We start from the raw sequence: 20055 nt of genomic DNA, 5'->3' as shown, positions 1-20055 counted from the left end.
TGAAACTTCGAGTACGAATGCCAAGTGTAGTCAATGAAATTCGTCAACGTTCCCATACTTCCCGATTACGAACAACTGCCCGGACCGTAGCAAGTCGATGCCAGTCTGTCGTAATCTGAAAAAGTGACGTATACGCCATTTTCCAAAAATGGTGTTAGCGAGTACTACTCATCGAGCTCTTTAACAGAAAAATGGAAAACATGCATGTTGTAAAATGGCTGTTACGTCACTTTTCCAGATTACGGCAGCAGTGGTGCCAAGTGTATAAATCCCGCCCAATAGTTCCGTTTATGGGACCTTTGCCAACAGCTCGTTAAGCACTAGGTTTTCATCCGTTCAGTTATGTCGGCATCGACTACTTTGAACCAATGCAGGTAAAACTAAGCCGAAGCCGAAGCAATTGTAAATTCACGGCCACTCACTTACCTTCCGTTAGACTCCGCAAAATAAGAAGCACTAACTCCAAATCATGTTACCATGGGGAGCTCGACAGGGGTAAAACAGCCATTATTGAAGCTTAGCGTGTCGATTACTTCTGGAAACGCTGGGTTATCGAGTACCTACCGACGTTAACAAGACGGACGAAATGGTTTGGTGATGTGTCACCAATTCGTTCTGGTGATCTGGTGATTGTAATAGACGAGTCCAGAAGAAATGGATGGGTGTGAGGACAAGTACTTGAAGTTACTAAAGGTAGCGATGGAAGAATTCGGCAGGCGATGGTTCAAACTCCGGGTGGAATATTTAGAAAGCCGGTATCCAGACTTCCCGTGTTAGATGTAACAGACCGTGACGTGAGGGAGCTCACCGTTCCTCACTGGAAGGGAGAACGTCCGATATACCAGCAACCCGGCCGTAGATGCTTTACCATAGGGATCCTACATTCAGAGATATGCGAAAGCGGCCATCTTGAGCCAAACGAGCATTGAGAGCTATCAAAATCTGAGCCAAATGAACATTGTTATTGTTGCGGATTGAAAGGTATTGCGATTGTAATGAAAAAGATTTTACGAAAAGTTTTGTCGAATAAACAATTTGTTTTAAATTGGCAAGTTGAAGTAGTCTAGTTTATGCATGGTACTTTGTTCATTTGTATTGCACTTTTATTTTAGTGATAATGCACTGTTGGACGTTAGATAACGAAATCTGAAAATGCCATTATACGTAAAGTCATGTTCGAGCTCCAACATTTTGCGCCACGGCAAGTGCTGACAGCGTTTGTTTACTAAAGTAACAGCGTTGCTAAATCGTCTGGAAAAGTATTCGCACATCTATTAATATAGGATCCCTACTTTACCATCGTCCAGCAGAATCCACCGATAAGCTATGTTTCTCCACAACTACCCTCATGCGGTGTATAGATGGATGAGGAGATAGAAATATGCCAAAAGAAAACGCTAGAAAACAAATGGTAGTGACTAGGTAATTTGGGATAGTTTATCAACGGAAATTATTAAATAATGAACCTACTAAATGGTATGCAAATTAGATGAACATAAGTATAGTGAATTTGATGATCGTGTGAAATGAAGTCTAATTTATCGATTTATGCAGTGAAATAATATAAACAACACAGGACTTAGAGTTACATCTGAATTACATGCTTTATAGTAGGTTTTTTTTAACATTATTTATGTGTTTTTTTAATTATAGGATAAGGTTCAACACAGGTTTAGAGTAGGTGATTTAGTAACAAAAGTTGGTTATGGTTGATTATTTTTCACATTCCAACAGATAGAACGCAGTAGATACAGTAATATCCTGATTTTATCACCCCCCTGGTGAATTTTGGGGTGATAAAACAGGGTATGTGACAAAATCGGTAAAAAAAATATTTTAAATTTTTTATTCCATTTCACAAATATGAATCATTTTATACATTGGAAAGGCAAAATGCGTGAACGGTACCAGTTTTTTCTTGTCGAAAATGCTTATAGAATCCTTCCCAGGCACTCAGAAGTCATTCATAATGAACTACTAGCGGTGAAATTTATTTCATGGAAATCAACGTTGTTTGCAGTATTATTTACGAAAATAAAAAGAATGACTAAAATTTTCAAAAAATTTTGGGGTGACAAAATCGGGTCGAAAACGTGACAAAATCGGGACGTGACAAAATCGGGTCGAAAACGTGATAAAATCGGGGGTAGACAAAATCGGGGAGTGACAAAATCGGGTCAATACTGTATTAGTATTCAGGTTGACCAAATATACTATATTAACAATATGATTCACTCTCACGAAATTTTGGCGACCCCGCATGTGGCGCCATCCGTGACCAAAAGGATCCATACACGCTGAAACGAAACTACCCAAAATATGAGGATCGTTAAACACACACACTTTAAAATGTCATCACAACAAAAAATAGGGATGTCTAATGTTTTTTGTGTACATAATCAATTAAAGTTAATCGAATACCAACGGAAAATCAAATGATGTAGCAAAATTGTGGTAGACATGTTTTTGCTAATATGTATAACAAATTAGATGTTGTGCGTTGTACCGCCGGTGCAGCATATCGAAAATGACACACGGTGAAACATTTGGAAAGCTAAGAGGTTGCTGTTGAAGTTAATATTCTGCATTCACATCTCGTTTTATACTCGCTCCTGTTCTCACACTTTTTTACTGTTTGCCGGTTTTCATCTTATTGGCCCAATTCTGCAGCTCGTTTGGCTGCCACACATTTTTAATTTTTGGTGGTTTTAATTTTAAAAAATATTCAGAGGCATCAAATCGACTGAGACAAAAAACAAGGTTATACTCAAGGACGGAAATCTTCGTTTTACTATCAGTTGCATCGACGCTCAGTAGGCAGCTTCATCACTGATTCGTGTTTGTTTTGATCAGAAGCTCGACAATGCAGGCACGAATATTTCGCAGCATGCTTCCATACCAAATTATCCGCCCGATCCTTAACAGCCGATTGATAATCGAACGTAAAAAATAAATATCTACCGGGGCTGAAATGAATATTTGGAATTGCGGTTGATTTGCACCAATGAATGATGATTATTTTACTTTATATTCTAAACAGATACATATCTTTTAAGAATCTGACTTCAAAATTTTAAATTCATGTACTGCAGTATGAAATATGATGAAATGATATTCATATATTCATATTTCAAATTGAATATCAATGTACTAAACTGAAGATTGATTTTGACACCGCACAAAACAACGCTGACACCGAGAGTCGACGCTTCCTGCTGTTCGTGTACATACCGTCCTATTCATTCGCACATTTAAATTTGAGAAATACTAGCGACTAGATTGTGTGTTGGATGTCAACTATTTGAGTGTAGTTAAGGTCACTCCTGACGGAATCCAAGATTAAAAGTGCTCGCGTTTTCGGGGGCACACCACTCGATACGGAAGCAACGCACAACTGTCAATTTTATTATTTTACGCATGCTGCGACGCAGCAAAACTAAATCAACAAAAATGACAGTTGTGCGCCGCCTCTGAATCGAGTGGAGTGCCCCCGAAAACGCGAGCACTTTTAATCTTGGATTCCGTCAGGAGTGACCTTAAAATGACACAATCGCACTCAAATTTATATAGAATGTGGCAGTAATCCAGCTGAAATTTGACAGTAGGACAATAAAACCTAAATAAAAATTTTGATTAAAGGCGGGTTCATGAAACTAACGAGGCTAGATCTAAAACGCAATATGAGAATTCGGAATTTGGTTGACTGCAAACTAGCTATTCAGTTTGCAGTCAACCAAATTGATCACACGGTTTAAACATATACGAACGTAGCACGAAAAATATTCAAGTACTTCTGGGGGGAATTCGTTAATGAATCAAATTTATTTTGATAGAGTGTACCGGTTTTGGCCACCTTAGTGCCTAACATGACCCACCCTGAAAAATGCAGTTTTCCAAAAAAAAATCATCAGTTTGAACAGTTAAGAAGCAAAGCCCTCCAAATTGCTGTATTTTTGGAGTTATGTAAGAAACTGGCTAAATTAGGAACATGACCAAAACTGGTACAGCTCACCTATAGCACAGACAAACAGACGTAACTCTTCATACAAACTGTTCGAAAAATTATCGATGTTGAAATGAGAAGTGTTACGTCTGTTTGTCTGTGCCTATAGCATTGTAGGATACCACACTATTATTGGCCATATAAACTGAATTTTCAAGAAATATTATCGAATTGAAATGTATGTTCATCATATATTTATTGAAGGCATTTAGAGGAAAGCTACAAGAAGTGCTTTTATATAACAAATAATGCTATCTGGTTGGGGCTGCGCTTTTGCAAATGTGTAGGCAATTTGAATATGAGTATTTATTCTGCTTCAACGAAAAATTTCAGAACAGAAGTTATATTCTTCAGTAAATAATGCAATATGTAAATGAAACTAAGTTTGGCCATCGAGCCCATATGATTTCTTTTAATTTGTTCACTACGTCACAATATAAAGCTATAACATTCTTTTGTTGAGGTATGCCATATTGTGGACCTGATCTTATTTTCAATATGGCTATCTTATCTGCAAAATATACTTTGTATACGAGAAAGGGAAAAATCTGCACTTTATTATGCCATACAAGGGTTGAACAGAATGAGGGGGGGGGAGGCAACACTTTTTCAAATGACCATAACTCTGTGAAATATCAATGGATTTCTTTGGTTCTGCCAGGGTTCGAAAAGAAAACTCATCTTGTTTTGGAAAATTTATGTTCAAAGCACTGGATACCGACAAGGATGTTATCGATCAATTAGTAATATGCGTTCGATCGAAATTATGATGTATGGTGGACTTTAGTGCGAAGGTTTTTCCACAGACAAACAGACGTTACACTGATGGAATTCCCATCGCCCATGCTTTGAACGATCGTTTTAAACTAAACTGATTACTCGTTTCACACCTAGAGGCGCGCGCATATTTGACCTTTGGATTTTACATCTCACACTAGCGCCTTCTGTTGACATTGTCGTACTAAATAACATTTCGTGCAACATGCACGCGAGATGGTGATAAAGCAACTGGGCGATGAATTTTACAGGAAATTGTTCTAACTGTTACGTCTTTTTGTCTGTGGGTTTTCTACAACTCTGTCTAACAACTCTATGTTTGAATTAACTTATAACGAAGCTATAGCGCTAGTAGCAGTAACTTGTGCTAAATGATATCAAAATTTCAATCTAAAATTTCAATCATTTAGTATAAGTTACTGATACTAGAGCTATAGCTCCGTTAATAGTGAAATTAATTCAACGAACTGTTAGGCAGAGTTGTAGATAAACCTTTGCTCTAGAAGTCCACCATACAACATATATTGAAATTTAGCCTTTGGAATGAGTTATTGACAAACTACTAAATGATCAAACGCATATAACTTAATGACCGATAACATCCTTGGATATCGAAGAAGATCATGAATTTTAGTCACATTCTTGTTGGATTCGTCGCTAATTGATGATTGGGAAGCCGCTAGGCCTGTGACAAATTAATCGCGAAAAATCTTGCAAATCGGTTAAATCACTGCAGAGGATGCAGAGAAAAGCTAGACTAATTTTTATCAATTTTGCCTTCGGTGAAAGCATGGATACAAACCCATCCATAGATATAAAACTGAAATTCTAACTCAAAAAGAAAATTTATGCATTTAAATGAAAGGCACTAGAAATATTAGTTCTGGAATCAATATGACGATAACATATATTAATTATATTATTAAAATGAAACAAATTTATCAAAAAATATTTGGTAGGTGAAGTTGCGAATACCTTCCTGATTAACTAACATCAAATACTTTTTTCGAGAAAAGTAAGAACTGTTGACAAAAACCGCGTGTGATGCAAATATCTGGTGGTTTACTAAAAACTAAACATTGCTTTCCACGAATATATGTTAGCATCTGGATGCTGGCAACTGTGGATAAAAAATCTTGCGAAAAATTTTCTTATATGGAACAGCTTCTATTGGAGCAGTCGGATCACAATTTATTTTCTCTCTATTATCGAAATAAGTGCAAATTGAAAAAAAAAAATGATCTGTTGGTGATCGATTTATTCAGAAAAGTATGGACATCCCTGCACTGTCGTATGAAAACTTTTCAACAGTATGACTGTCACTGTAAATTAGCAGGAAGATTTGCTAGAATAAACAAGAAGAAAACACTTTAGATTCCTCTTTTCTCGCTAGATGACGTTGTTATCACCGGCAATTGGTTCGCCATTTCGTTGTATGGAAAAGCTCGAAGTGAACCATATTGTTAATGCATATAATATATTTGGTAATATAGCTTCATGTCGTCGGCATATACGATAGCTTAAGGCATTTGGGCACAAAATTAACGTCGTTTATATACAACAAGAATAAAAACGGCCCCAAATGGCTGCCCTGTGGAACGCCGGATCAAACCGGAAAGGGCAGTGAAATGTGATCCCCGATTTTAACCGCAATTCTCCATCCAGTTAAATAGAGTTGAAGCCAACCAAGCATGGAGTTGATAATGGCTTATTTATCAAATTTTGCAATGGCGATCAGATGATTCATCTTGTCGAATGCTGCTGAAAGGTCTGTATTGACATACATGGGTTTTGGGTATACAACACTATGGGTGCTCGACCTTTCTTTTAAATGCTTTTGGAGCGATCATATAGCTTCTACGTATACTACGTACACGAGAAAGGCAAAAATAAGCAATTTATCAAATTCATGTATCTTACAAAATGATGAATTTGGGCAGAGTTTTATTCATGGTCCTCAAAGTTCCGTATCGAGTGGTGTGCCCCCGAAAACGCGAGCACTTTGAAACTTGGATTCCGTCAGGAGTGACCTTAAGAGCTTTGTAACGATATATAAATGCCCGTTTTTCCAAAAATCGTAAAAATGACATTTCTATGAGGGGCCTGTCTGAACGCCCCCACCCCTACCTAAAAAATCTATCTGTCCTGATTATATAAATATAGGGTATAAGCTGTGTATTCATCACATTTTAAACACCCAAATCGAAAATTAGCCTTTTGGTAGTTTTGGCCACTGCTTTATATGGGGCTGTCCTATTATGGTATGGAAAACGCATTTTGTGACAAACTACATCTTATTTAACCTAATCTTTTTTACCATTATCGAATAATAGTAAAAGAATAGAAAATAAGATTACCTGATGACTTTCCCTTAAAACCACAAATGCGCATTATTGATAAAATTTATTCGATTTAGCAATAATTACTACTGACAAAATTAGCTCAAATCTTATTCACGATTGTGCCCGATGAGTCAGTGGTAGATAGAAGTGGGTTACGCCAGAAACTAATCAGTCGACTTGATACTTTGAATTGTTCTAGTTAAAGTAGAACTCGTCATCTCCTTACTCACTTTGTTACTCACACACAAATTTGTTTCTAGAATGTCTACTATGCATCACTTACACCGATGTAGGTCTAATTAGCCCTACAAAGGGTTTAAAAATTCCATCGGAAGGTCAGCGAATTTCGGATTTTTTTGCTGGCTGTTGGAATAATATTTTTATTATGTCCACGGAATTTGAACTGAACAAGATTTATGTTTAATCATAATTGGGGAATTTAAGATGAATAAAGGCAATTGAAAAACCCTCACATCTATATACATTGAAGTTACTCCGCCTCTCTTTGATGGAATATTTCTGCACGCTTAAAATCAATAACACAGAGATATGTTTGCTTCACACAAAACGGACCTAATGCAGAACATCCCATAGATGAGCGACAGTTACACAGCCACAAAAATAGCTCGTGTGGTTTTATTGAAGCTTGGATTTCAATATTTTCAACAGTATTTGGTTCCTCATGAAACAAGGAATCTGTACAAACGTTTACATGTTGAAAAGGACCGTTATCACGACCGTACGAGGCATTTTTGTGCCTGTGTAACTGTCGCTCATCTAGGGGATGTTCTGCATTAGGTCCATTTTGTGTGAAGCAAACATATCTCTGTGTTATTGATTTTAAGCGTGTGTGTCAAAAAAACGTGCATTGAGAAAATCTTCAATCTGTACGACGATGACACTTGATATAATATGAAAACTTCACTATAATCACAATTCTTAATATTCATGGAAAAATACGTGACAGTAGAATAAAACTTATATCGACACTGCTGCTTTGCCTACTCAGATCTCTATTTGATCCTGTTAAAAAAAATGACCTTATGAAACTTTATACCATCCATATGATAGTTCTTTTACCAGGCTAGCTAGTTCTTTAATTTAATTTATCTGCTTTTTTCAGATATTTATAACTATATAGCATTGTTGGGGCGAAGGACTTCAGGACATCTGAATAATATAAAAAAGAATAACCTACTGTTGGCTCAACAAGAAAGGAAATATAACTTCAGCATGTTAAACACAAAAAACCATTCACAAAATAGCAGTTTGTGCAACTAGTTGCAAAAAGATGTTTTTTTCAGCACGAGTTGTACGTTTATCCACAGAGAACAGACGTTCATCTTCATTCGCGTGCTTGTGTAAAAGTCTGTACTGGTCCTTTTGAAGTATGTCGTTATACCACGTTGCGCGGTGCTAGTTTGCTGATTAACATGGTTAAATTTTGCCGTGTTTTACTTTTTAATATTAATATGGTTAAAACTTGTTTTACTTTTTAGCGCTAGTGTTCATTCCGAATTGCTCCTAGGCTTGCTCCTAGGTGGTAGCACTATGATGTTTATGTAGTGTATGCCAACGCCATCACTTAGTGAGCTTGAGTTTTTATGTCGGGCATGATGCGTTGGCGGTGCTGAGGTGCGATTCAAATCTTTACACGAAATTTTGTTCGAGCATCCATGTCTGTTCTCTGTGGTTTATCCAACGAGGCTTGCCTAGTTGGATAAATACTACGAGTGCTGAAAAGATCGAGTTTTGCAACGAGTTGCACACGCTATTTTTTGCAATGACGAAAAATGGGCTTCAATATGTTAAATATGTACCAAATTGTACAGACTATTTTACTCCACATGATCATTCTTGCGTACAAATGATGTTGCTGCAGAGAACTATCAAATTGCATGTTATCTTACCACATTACATAGCTCTTCAAACCATTAGGCGATAGATGAACTTGCATTTGGAAAATTATGATGTCATGTCCATCAAACTATTTAATTCATGACGCGAAACAGAAAATACATTATTTGAACACTTACCCAAGCTAATTCAGCAAAATGTGGTCATGTAACTAATGTTCTGATGTTGGTTTTTCATTATAGCACCCAAATGAGTGCTATAATGGATTTTATGCAACCCACTTGAGTTACATAATAATCATTAAAGCACCCATTTGGTTGGTATGGAAAAGTAAGCCGTTTTATCACTCAAATTCTTTTCTTTCTTCATTACATTCCCACACTGGGACAGAGCCGCCTCGCAGCTTAGTGTTCATTAAGCACTTCCACAGTTCTCGCTTAACTTTTCAAAAGGACCTAAGTAACATTTTTTCATGAATTAATTTGAGTACTGCAATCAAAAGCTTTCATGTTTATCTGTTGATTGCGCTATTCAAATTAATTCATGGAAAAAATGTTACTTAGGTCCTTTTGAAAAGTTAAGCGAGAGTTATTAACTGCGAGGTTTCTAAGCCAGGTTACCATTTTTGCATTCGTATATCATGAGGCTAGCACGATGATACTTTTATGCCCAGGGAATTCGAGACAATTTCCAACCCGAAAATTGCCTAGACTGGCACCGGGAATCGAACCTAGCCACCTTCAGCATGGTCTTGCTTTGTAGCCGCGCGTCCTACCGCACGGCTAAGGAGGGCCTTATCACTCCAATGCAAACTGTAAACCAGGTATTATGATCAGGAATAGCAAAAACGTATTTTTTTTTCTGATTGAAATGATTAGGGGGAAATGCATTTCCTGATCACTCTTGTATTAAATTTAATTACTTTTTGAAAGCCCTCTCTTGAGGTGTCTTTATTAAATAGCACACAATTTGCTTTCTGTTCAATGGAAATACACTTAAAAAAGTGTAGTCCTTATTCCAATCTGCCCTCAATAACGATCACGCAAGACATAAACAAAAATAATTAATATGCCTATTACGGAAATTACGGAATTATTTCTACATAAATATTTTTGAACTTCCAAAAGGCTATATGTAATAGTGATGGATGAAAAGAAGATTTTCCAAATCATGACAGCGCCTGATTATGAATATTTTGGAACACATTGTAGAATTTTGGGATTCAGTAATTTTTGATTATACATAAATGAAACCTGTTTACCTTTCGCATGGTGACCAGCGAACCGGGAAACTGGGAGAACCGGGAAAAAACCGGGAATTGAAAATCACCGTGAAAATGTCGGGAAATATGGAAATAATGGAAATTGAATAGCCACCGGGAAAATTTTCAAATCTGCATTTGTCTCTTTGTAAAAAAAATGTGCAGTAATCTCAAACATCATGAGAGAATTGGTAGACTCATTCGCTCATTCCATTTTATTTTAGAGTTTACAATTTTTCGGGCATACTGTGAACTCATACCAATTTCTAAAGTAGGTCATGTATTTATGAATTTTTAGACCCTAGATACCCCATTCAATCAATGATCAATCCTCACCAAAGTTGAGTTAGGCATAGTAATTAATTACCATTTCGGGTTACTTATACCCGGAACAACTTTGATTGCAACGATTTTTTAATATTAAATCTTTACGATTTTTTAATATTAATTTGAACTTTCCTTAATTTTTAATTATCTCAATCGATTCCTTCGACGAGCTCGGTGGTCTAGTGGCTACCGCTTCTGCCTTATAAGCAGGAGGTCGTGGGTTCAATTCCAGGCTCGTCCCTTTCCTACTTTGTATTTCTATCTTAGTTATTTCTGTGTTTCACGTTCTACCAAAACGATTCCTACTGTTATAACCCTCCACACAATCACAAAACCTCCCGTTACACCTATGAGAGGTCGTAGAGTTTTCTGCATCTTTCTTAAGTAGGTGTCCAACTAATCATCCTTCCCCTTCCTCAGCATTCGCAAGGACGTGGCCAGGACAGATCTCGACTATTGGAGAGTGCATTGCTTCCATCTAAGAGTTTGTGATTAGTCCCAAATCAATATCTGTGGTAACGGATGAAAGTGATGCTACTCTCATACAATTTTAGTCTTGGCTTGTACCACCTACGAAGTTGTGCGAATTGCTCAATGCTAATGATAATGCTAATCTCAATCGATTCCTTCTACGTTGAAACGATAACATTTTGCATGAAAAATTCAACCGCGATATTTTTCTACAGAATCGCGATGATTAAATAATTAATAAAAAAATAAATAAAAAAATAAACAAATAACAAAATCAAACTATTAAAGCTAAAAAAATTGTATTATTTAGGCCAGAAAAAATCACTCTTCTACATTTAAATTGGCAGTTGCAGTATAATTGTTTCTATGGAAATTCTTTTCTATTTTTAATATTTATAAATCCGTGAGATATTTGATTTTTTTTCTAATAGTTCTATATTTTTTGTATCGAGAAATTTTCCACAATATCGGGAGAAAACCGGGAAATAACCGGGAATTTGAAATTCAAAATCCACTGGCCACCCTCCTTCAAGAAAATGAATGTATTGGGGCCATTACAAAGTTTTTAATCCAAAACGGTTTCTTATAAAAGAACCTGATGTAAATATTTTAAAACAATGGCATTGCCATATCATTTTTGCAAAGCTCGTTGGATGTTTAATGTTTTTATGGTTGTAAATATCTATAATGGAAAAGTATCCATCATGTTTCATACACGGTTGTGCTGATGAGAATTTTTTTTTTCTTTATTAAAGTGATTTTTAAGTTGGACAAAGTTCGTCACTACAGAGCGGAAAATCTCTATAATATAGATAATAATAATTACTACTCCTAAAAGAAATGATTTTTGAATTTTCAAACGTTGAACTATTTTCATAATGAACTGGGAATTCTGGCGTACTTTATGCGTCTTAACTGTACGGTAAGCTTTGAAAGAAGAAAATTTCATTCAGAAAATTTCGTACAGTCGTTGATAAACATGAATCTTCTTTGAACGAATAAATGAATCTTCTCACCAAAGAGTGACCTGATGTGAACGCATTTTGCTTAGCTAGATCTAATTGACTGCATTAGCGACAGTAGCAGCAAATATATTATATTAACAATATGGTTCACTTCGAGCTTTTCCATACAACGAAATGGCGAACCATTTGCGGGTGATAACAACATCATCTAGCGAGCAAAGAGGAATCTAAACGTGTTTTCTTCTTGTTTATTCTAGCAAATCTTCCTGCCAATTTACAGTGACAGTCATACTGTTGAAAAGTTTTCATACGACAGTGCAGGGATGTCCATACTATTTTGAATAAATCGATCATAAACAGATCGATTTTTTTTCTTTTACACTTATTTCGATAATACAGAAAAATAAATTTTGATCCGACTGCTCCAATAGAAGTTGTTCCGCATACAAGAAAATGCTTGCGGCGCGTTAGAAAATATTGATTCAATTTCTTTTGGGTCGAAAATAATTGCAAGCATTAGTTTTTCGCAAGATTTTTTTATCCATAGTTGCCAGCATCCAGGTGCTAACATATATGCGTGGAAAGCCATGTTTAGTTTTTAGTAAACCACCAGAAAGTTTGCATCACATGCGGGTGTTCTCAACAGTTCTTACTTTTCTCGAAAAATGTATTTGATGTTAGTTAAGCAGGAAGGTATTCGCAACTTCACCTACAAAATATTTTTTGCTAAATTTGAAAAGGTAAAATAAATTACCGAAACCGTCGGATGCAGAAGTAAACTTGTTTTTGCTGCGTTACAAGACTGCTACAGCCGAAAAACTACACGTTCCATTTATTTTCTACGTTCGTATATGTTTAAACCGTGTGATCAATTTGGTTGACTGCAAACTGAATAGCTAGTTTGCAGTCAACCAAATTCCGAATTTTCATATTGCGTTTTAGATTTAGCCTCGTTAGTTTCATGAACCCGTCTTTACTCAAAATTTTCATTCAGGTTTTACTGTCCTACTGTCAGCTGGATTACTGCCACATTCTAAATAAATTTGAGTGCGATTGTGTTGGTTTTTCACGGCTGTTGTATTTTGTGTTCATATTCTACCATGATTCAATCAGAAAAACAATCTTTGAAATGTGAGTTAAATAGTGACAAGGGATATTTCAAACAATTTTGTGAATAAACAGATGAATAAATAGATTCAAAGTGTTTCAAATTTATTGAGTATTTTCAGAGCGTGATATCATTTTTTCTCAGTAAAAATAATAATAAATTATTAGTTTCTTAGCTTGTCACTAAATTAACCAAAACGTTCATCGGGAGTTGATAAACGGATGATAAGCCGTGCAGATAAAATGTCATTCGGCTATCATGATAACACTACCTTTGTCAGTAGTTAGAAAATTATGTTTTCGATACGTGAAATGTCAGCAAGAAAATACAAAGACATGACACAAGCTCGTAATCTGAACTAAATGCTCGCAAAATCCATATATGTAAATAGTAAAAATGCATGAGCTCTTGTACGATATAATATAAAAATGTCTGTTTTAAATTGATACTTCCCAAAAGTATAACCAGGGACAGAAAAAGTCATTTTAACTGCACTCAAATAGTTGACATCCAACACACAATCTAGTTGCCAGTATTTCACAAATTTGAATGTGCAAATGAATAGGACAATATGTACACGAACAGCAGGAAGCGTCGAATCTCGGTGTCAGCGTTGTTTTGTGCGGTGTCAAAATCGATCTTCAGTTTAGTACATTGATATTCAATTCGAAATCTCAAAATATGAATATCATTTCATACTGCAGTGCATGGATTTAACATTTTGAAGTCAGATTCTTAAAGATATGAATCTGTTTAGTATATAAAGTAAAATAATAATCATTCATCGGTGCAAATCAACCGCAATTCCAAATATTCATTTCAACTCCGGTAGATATTCATTTTTTTACGTTCGATTATCAATCGGCTGTTAAGGATCGGGCGGATAATTTGGTTTGGAAGTTTGACAGCATGCTGCGAGATATTTGTGCCTGCATTGTCGAGCGTCTGATCAAAACGTCTATGCAACTGATAGTAAAACGAAGATTTCCGTCCTTGAGTATAACGTTGTTTTTTTTTCTGAGTCGATTCTTTGACTTTTTTATTGTCAAATTTCCCAAAGAACCGTATTATTTGATGCCTCTAAATATTTTTAAAATTAAAACAACAAAAAATTAAAATATATGGCAGCCAAACGAGCTGCAGAATTGAGCCAATGTAAGATGAAAGCCGGCAAAAAAGTGTGAGAACAGAGAGCGAGTATAAAACGAGATGTAAATGCAGAATATTAAGTATTAACTTCAACAGCAACCTCTTAGCTTTCCAAATGTTTCACCGTGTATCGATATAGTGCACCGGCGGTTCAACGCGCAACATCTAACTTGTTATACATATTAGTAGAAAAAATGTCTACCACAATTTTGCTACAACATTTTCCGTTGGTATTCGATTAACTTTAATCGATTATGTGCACAAAAAACATAAGACATCCCTATTTTTTGTTGTGATGACATTTTGAAGTGTGTGTGTTTACCGATCCTCATATTTTGGGTAGTTTCGTTTCAGCGTGTATCGATCCTTTTGGGCACGGATGGCGCCACATGCGGTGTCGCCAAAATTTCGTGAGAGTGAATCATATTGTTAATATAGTATATTTGGTAGCAGCCATGGTACTAATAGCTACCGGAAGTTCCACAGCTGCGAGCCCCACGAATATTTTTGCGAATATTTTGTCAAATCTGCCGCAATAGGACGAGACCAGTGGCATTCTAGTTAAAATTCCGCTTGAGGCCCTTTCAAATCATTTCAGCAACATTTGTACACCTGCTGGTATAAATTGCAATATTGACACTACCAAACGAGAGGTGGCGATGCTGTGTATTTATATCAATGTAATTCTGCATATACAGCAGTGACAACTGTTGTTGAATAGCGTAAGTTTTGAATGTTACTTTTGTATACTCTAGGTGGAGAGCAGTCATAAAGAAATTTGTAGTAAACCGCTCGAGTTTAATATGGAGCTGTAATCAGATCTCATTTATTATTTAAAGTTGCAAAATGCAATAAGGGTATAAAAAATCAGAAAAAAAATTGTAGCTTTTCTACCTAGGTCACATATCGCTGTGATGCGTAGTTAGTGAGAACGGGTGATTTGTCCATACAAGAAAATTCATTTTACTACAAATGTTGTGGCGCCATCTCTTTCAACCACCACCTTTGGCCCTGTCCTATTGGAAATTGCAATTACGGTTCCATATAGAAGCAAAGGAGGATGAGAACTGCCAAACGCCAAAAAATCATGCGGTCCTTAATGGATATCACTGGTCCTCCCAGTTCAAAACTGAAGAGCTTGGACGAAAGTGGACGAACTTAATTAGTGAGCACGTTCTAGTACTTTTTCTTTTTTTTTCTATAATTGATTCATCGATTTGTATTTTCATAAAATCTAACACTAAATACGTACAGGGCATCGTTTGCCGCTATTGCCGCGGATATTGTGGGAATCCCAGGTATTCGGTTCACGTTTTAGCTAGTAACGGTGGCTCTTCTCGACCTTCTACTCCCTGAGTAGTTATTACTAGAGATGTCGCAAATTAATCGATTACTTCGATTAATCGATTCATCGTTGTGATAATCGATTAATTTTGAATCGATTTATCGATATAATAATCGAGAGGAATCGAGGGTAATCGATTAGTTACTAATCGATTAATCAGGATTTTACGACATCATAAGGATGTCGCTAATTAATTGATTACTTCGATTAATCGATTCATCGTTATGATAATCGATTGATTTTGAATCGATTATTATCCAACGATTAATCGATTCAACAATCGAGAATAATCGATTAGTTAATAATCGATTAATCGGGATTTCACGACATCTCTAGTTATTACGAATAAGGGCGTTCTTGTGAAGTTTTACTGTACCTGTTATGAACGACTAGTACATCCCATCTCCTGCACTATTTGACGAAACCTGTCTTGCTTCAAATGTGCATCCTTTTTGTGGTACTAGTCTTCGTAACAAAAAGGGCACCATTACGGAGCATGAGATCTGATCAAATTATTCTTATTACTACTTGACCAACGCCCCCAGATGGGTGAGGGATAGAGGATATGACCCACACACACAGAACAATGGGACAGCACATTAAATGCAACCTGTTTGCAATAAATCGGTTAGGTATGTTTTTTCAAATAAAAAATAAGGTTGGGGCATAATTTCTGTGCACATTTTCCGATGTGACTTATTACCAATAGGAAACAATAAAACAGGATTCCTATACAACTTGTTGTGAGTAAATATATTGAGATTAGGCGTCCCAAAAATAAGTGAATTTTTGAAATACATTTTGCGAATAAAAAATGGGTCACAGGGCCTTCTATAAAAAGTAGTCCCGAGCCCATAGTCCGATTAGCTCAATTTTCAATGGAACAATGGAATAGAATTACCTTCCGAATGCAACTTGCTGCAAGCAAATCGATTAAGGATAAGTGTAAAAAAAGTGAGCTAGATATTTTCACTCGTTTTTGTCTGAGTAAAATACATTTTTGCCAAATTTTACGGTACATAATTTGACAACGAACCTAATTAATTTAAATTTCAAATTGACTATCATAAACATTTTTCCTACATGTAACTGAAATAAAACTGAGAAAAACACTACTGCGTTTCAATGTAATACGAGAGTTATCGAAAATCTGCACCCTTCCCGAGCAGACGAAAATAGCTTAATGTGAGATATGGACATGATTGATATAATGATATAAAGGATAAAAGATCAGACAACAATATCACAATTTGGCACTAGAATATGACGAGAAGAAAAAGTCAAGCTATATGTAGCAAGTGATCAATATAACGAGCTATTAATTTGATCTTGTCCATATTATACTTAATACTTAATTGACAATTCGATGTTTTTTGTCTTTCTCGTATAATAAGTATACGTAAAGGCTATATGTTTTTTTTATATTGCTTATATCTCTTATATCGATCAAGTTCACGGCTTCAGTCCAGGTTTTCCACGATTACACTCTGTTGCGTGATTATTAGGATAAGGCGGTATAATATGCGCCCCTTAGGCAATACTTATGAAAACTTTTTACTTTTCAACGCAATTTATGCATACTTTGTGTTATTTGGTAGTCCAAAAAATCGCAAATGCATTTGCCATTGAGCATTCATATAAAAACATTACTGAGAACACGTAATAAAGCTTTTTTTTGAAAAGTCGTGAAAAAATGGATGTCAAAAAGTGCCTGGGCAATACGCCCCACCGTAACCAAAAACGTTTCATTGCCCTTCATCAGTATATTATCTATCCTATAATAAAAAGGTTGCACATCCTTATATGCTTGACGTTATAATACCAACATAAGTCCGCTCAAGCGGGTGTGAATTACCTTTCAATATTTTCCATATCATTTGGAAGCAATTGCTGCAGGCTCGCTGCGCTTGTGTCCAGTTGGTAAGGGCATATCGTCCTGCCTACACTGGGGCGTTTTGACCAGTGAAATATGAAAATCGTTACATTTTTGAAGATGAAAGCAATTTTATATCATATTAACCACTGAGAAAAAATATGTTGTTGCTCAACTGAGTACTCCAGTGCAACTTTTGCGGACAGTATGCTAGAGTCGCTCCATAATGTTGAGCAAACAAACATTAAAAGTTTCATCAAAACTGTAACTTTTTGTATTTTGCTATTATTTTCATTATGTAATATAAAAATATTTTCACATTCACATAGTATGATTGTTTTACAAATATTTAAAGGTACCAACTGATTTTTACCCTAAGTTAGTTATAGTTGTCTAAAATTGAAATTTTAGCCAGGTGGGGTGCATTATATATATATTTTTTTTTACCGTCTTACCCTATATCGATGATAACCACTGCAACTTGTAATCATTCGAAAGCAACGAAGCGTCATATTTGTTTTTAACATTGTAACGGTGACTAAAGTGCACTCTCATTTCACTTTTAATACTTGTCTGTCGTTCCATTTTTGCTTCAGTATATTCAATATTCAATGCGTAACCACTAACCAATCTCTTTCATATGCTCTTTTACACTAAGTTTCACTCATCCAAAATAGTTTTTAACGTTTGATTACAGCACAACAAATATATTCTTCTTGTGAAAAATGCTGGCCGAAAGGTTGTAATGACCTTCACTTTTACTCATACAGCCAACAACTATTCACATTGACACAAACGAATTGTATTCACAAATCTACTATATTGTAATTATATGACACCTTATCTCGCTCGGTCATGCTACATGACTTCACTATTAACTATCTATACATTTAGAGCTGTAGATCCCTTGAAATAATTTTTGAGTCACATTTAAGTACATCTGTTCATAACTGAACTACTACTTTAAATAATTAGGAAGTCTTATCAGAGTAATGTTGTTTTTTGAATATGATCAATATTATCATTATTAATTGCCTTTTGGGTTTCATGATTTGACATTCTTGCATTTGTTTAATACCATCTTTTATGGTACACTTACCACAAACTTCAGTTGCATTATGATTAACTAACTAACTTACTCCTATAATAACAAACTTAATCTGAATGTTATCGACTGAATGATATTTGCTTTTATACGAGCATCACGTTAAGTACCCCTCTACGTGAGCACACATTTTCGTACATAATAGGAAGAAGGTGCCTTATGTTTGTGCTGCAGTGAAACCCCTTTTCTTCCGCCAATTGAATTCGCCAATAGCTGTTTTTAATTTGGCATGAGTATAATGGAAACATGCATATTTATTAGCACGCGCTTCCAGGATTGGTTGTTATTCAGCGCTCCAACATTTTGGTGCGCATCTTATATGAGCATGTATTGTGCTTAGCAATAAAATCACAACTTTTGCAATAATTTTCCAATGCTCTGCAAAATTTATCCATAACAGAAATAGCACGTGCTATCAAGCATGCATCGATTTGCGCCAACATTTTTTTAAATATCATAGAAGTTCATTCCATTAGATTTGGTTTTCTAACAGCCGATTCTTCACCTCCTCTTAGGCCTCAAACCAGGTTTAATCGTGTTGGTAAGCATCGCTTAAACGTTGACTGTCTGATACTCATTTTAGGCTGTGATAAAAAAAAATAGTCGAACGAGTAGATTTTTAATGCGCGTAACATATATAAAAGATTGATTGAATTATACATGTTTATATTATAATGATTCACATCGTAGATTTGATAAGAGCAAAGAATAATATGCTATAGGGGAAACTGGGGTAATATGCACCCCCGGGGCAAAACGACCCTTTGACGTTTTTAAGGACATTTTTGGCAATTTTTTGAGAGTATTTACTACAGCACATGTAGTTCGGATATCGAACTACGAATCTAGCATTAAACATTCTTGGAAATATGTCTGAAACACCGCCAAAAATGCCAAAAGGTCGTTTTATCCTACTCGGAAAAATGTAATTAATTTGATACGCGTTTTGTGCTATTTGCAATATGAAGAAAGTGTGCGGAATTTTAGACAATTTACACAACATTGATTATAACTATCGATTAAATAATGTTATCAAGCGCTTAATTGGAAGTTTTATTGTTAAGCTTTGAATGGATACAATTCATCTATTGATGAAATATTCCCATGTATGTTCTATAACGATCTTTAAAGTTAAAGTGTACTCATTCGCAACACTTTTGAAAGGTTTCGCTTTATTGCCGAAGATTTTATATTTTTAGAGCAATGCACTGCATTCCCTTGAATCTACGTGAATCTACGGCTACGAAATGGTGAGTTGACATCCGGGAAGGGGCGCCTAACATAGCTCTGGTCCTCACAAGCTCCAATACTCACGCTTCCACGGGTCTTCCGATGACAATTGCCCGCCAGCTAAGGGTTGCGTACTTAGCTGGTAGTGTAGCCTGGGCACTGTTGTCCTTCTGACATCAGCTAGAGTGAGAGGGTGCGTCCTGTGGGGTCTGCCTAGGATGTGGTGGGGTTCGACAGTGGGC

At 35.9% G+C, this 20055-nt stretch overlaps 1 protein-coding gene across 3 annotated transcripts in view; it reads right to left on the bottom strand.

Moving 5' to 3' along the window:
- The window catches only part of LOC134211768 (uncharacterized), a 43942-nt gene extending 25270 nt beyond the window's left edge, over nucleotides 1-18672 (bottom strand). Inside the window, exon 1 of one of the 3 annotated variants that reach the window (XR_009979088.1) lies at nucleotides 18578-18662. Coding sequence is in view for 2 of the 3 variants with exons in the window: in XM_062688987.1 (XP_062544971.1) it covers nucleotides 17934-18005 (72 nt within the window). In the remaining variant the exon portion in view is untranslated. Of the gene's footprint in view, nucleotides 1-17933; nucleotides 18217-18577 lie in introns of those variants that run through there. The other 2 variants (XM_062688988.1, XM_062688987.1) reach the window with 2 other exon arrangements.
- Nucleotides 18673-20055: the final 1383 nt, after the last annotated feature.

Source organism: Armigeres subalbatus, chromosome 2 (assembly GCF_024139115.2).
Source record: "Armigeres subalbatus isolate Guangzhou_Male chromosome 2, GZ_Asu_2, whole genome shotgun sequence".
NCBI lineage: Eukaryota > Metazoa > Arthropoda > Insecta > Diptera > Culicidae > Armigeres > Armigeres subalbatus.
This window is presented reverse-complemented; position numbering and strand designations above follow the sequence as displayed.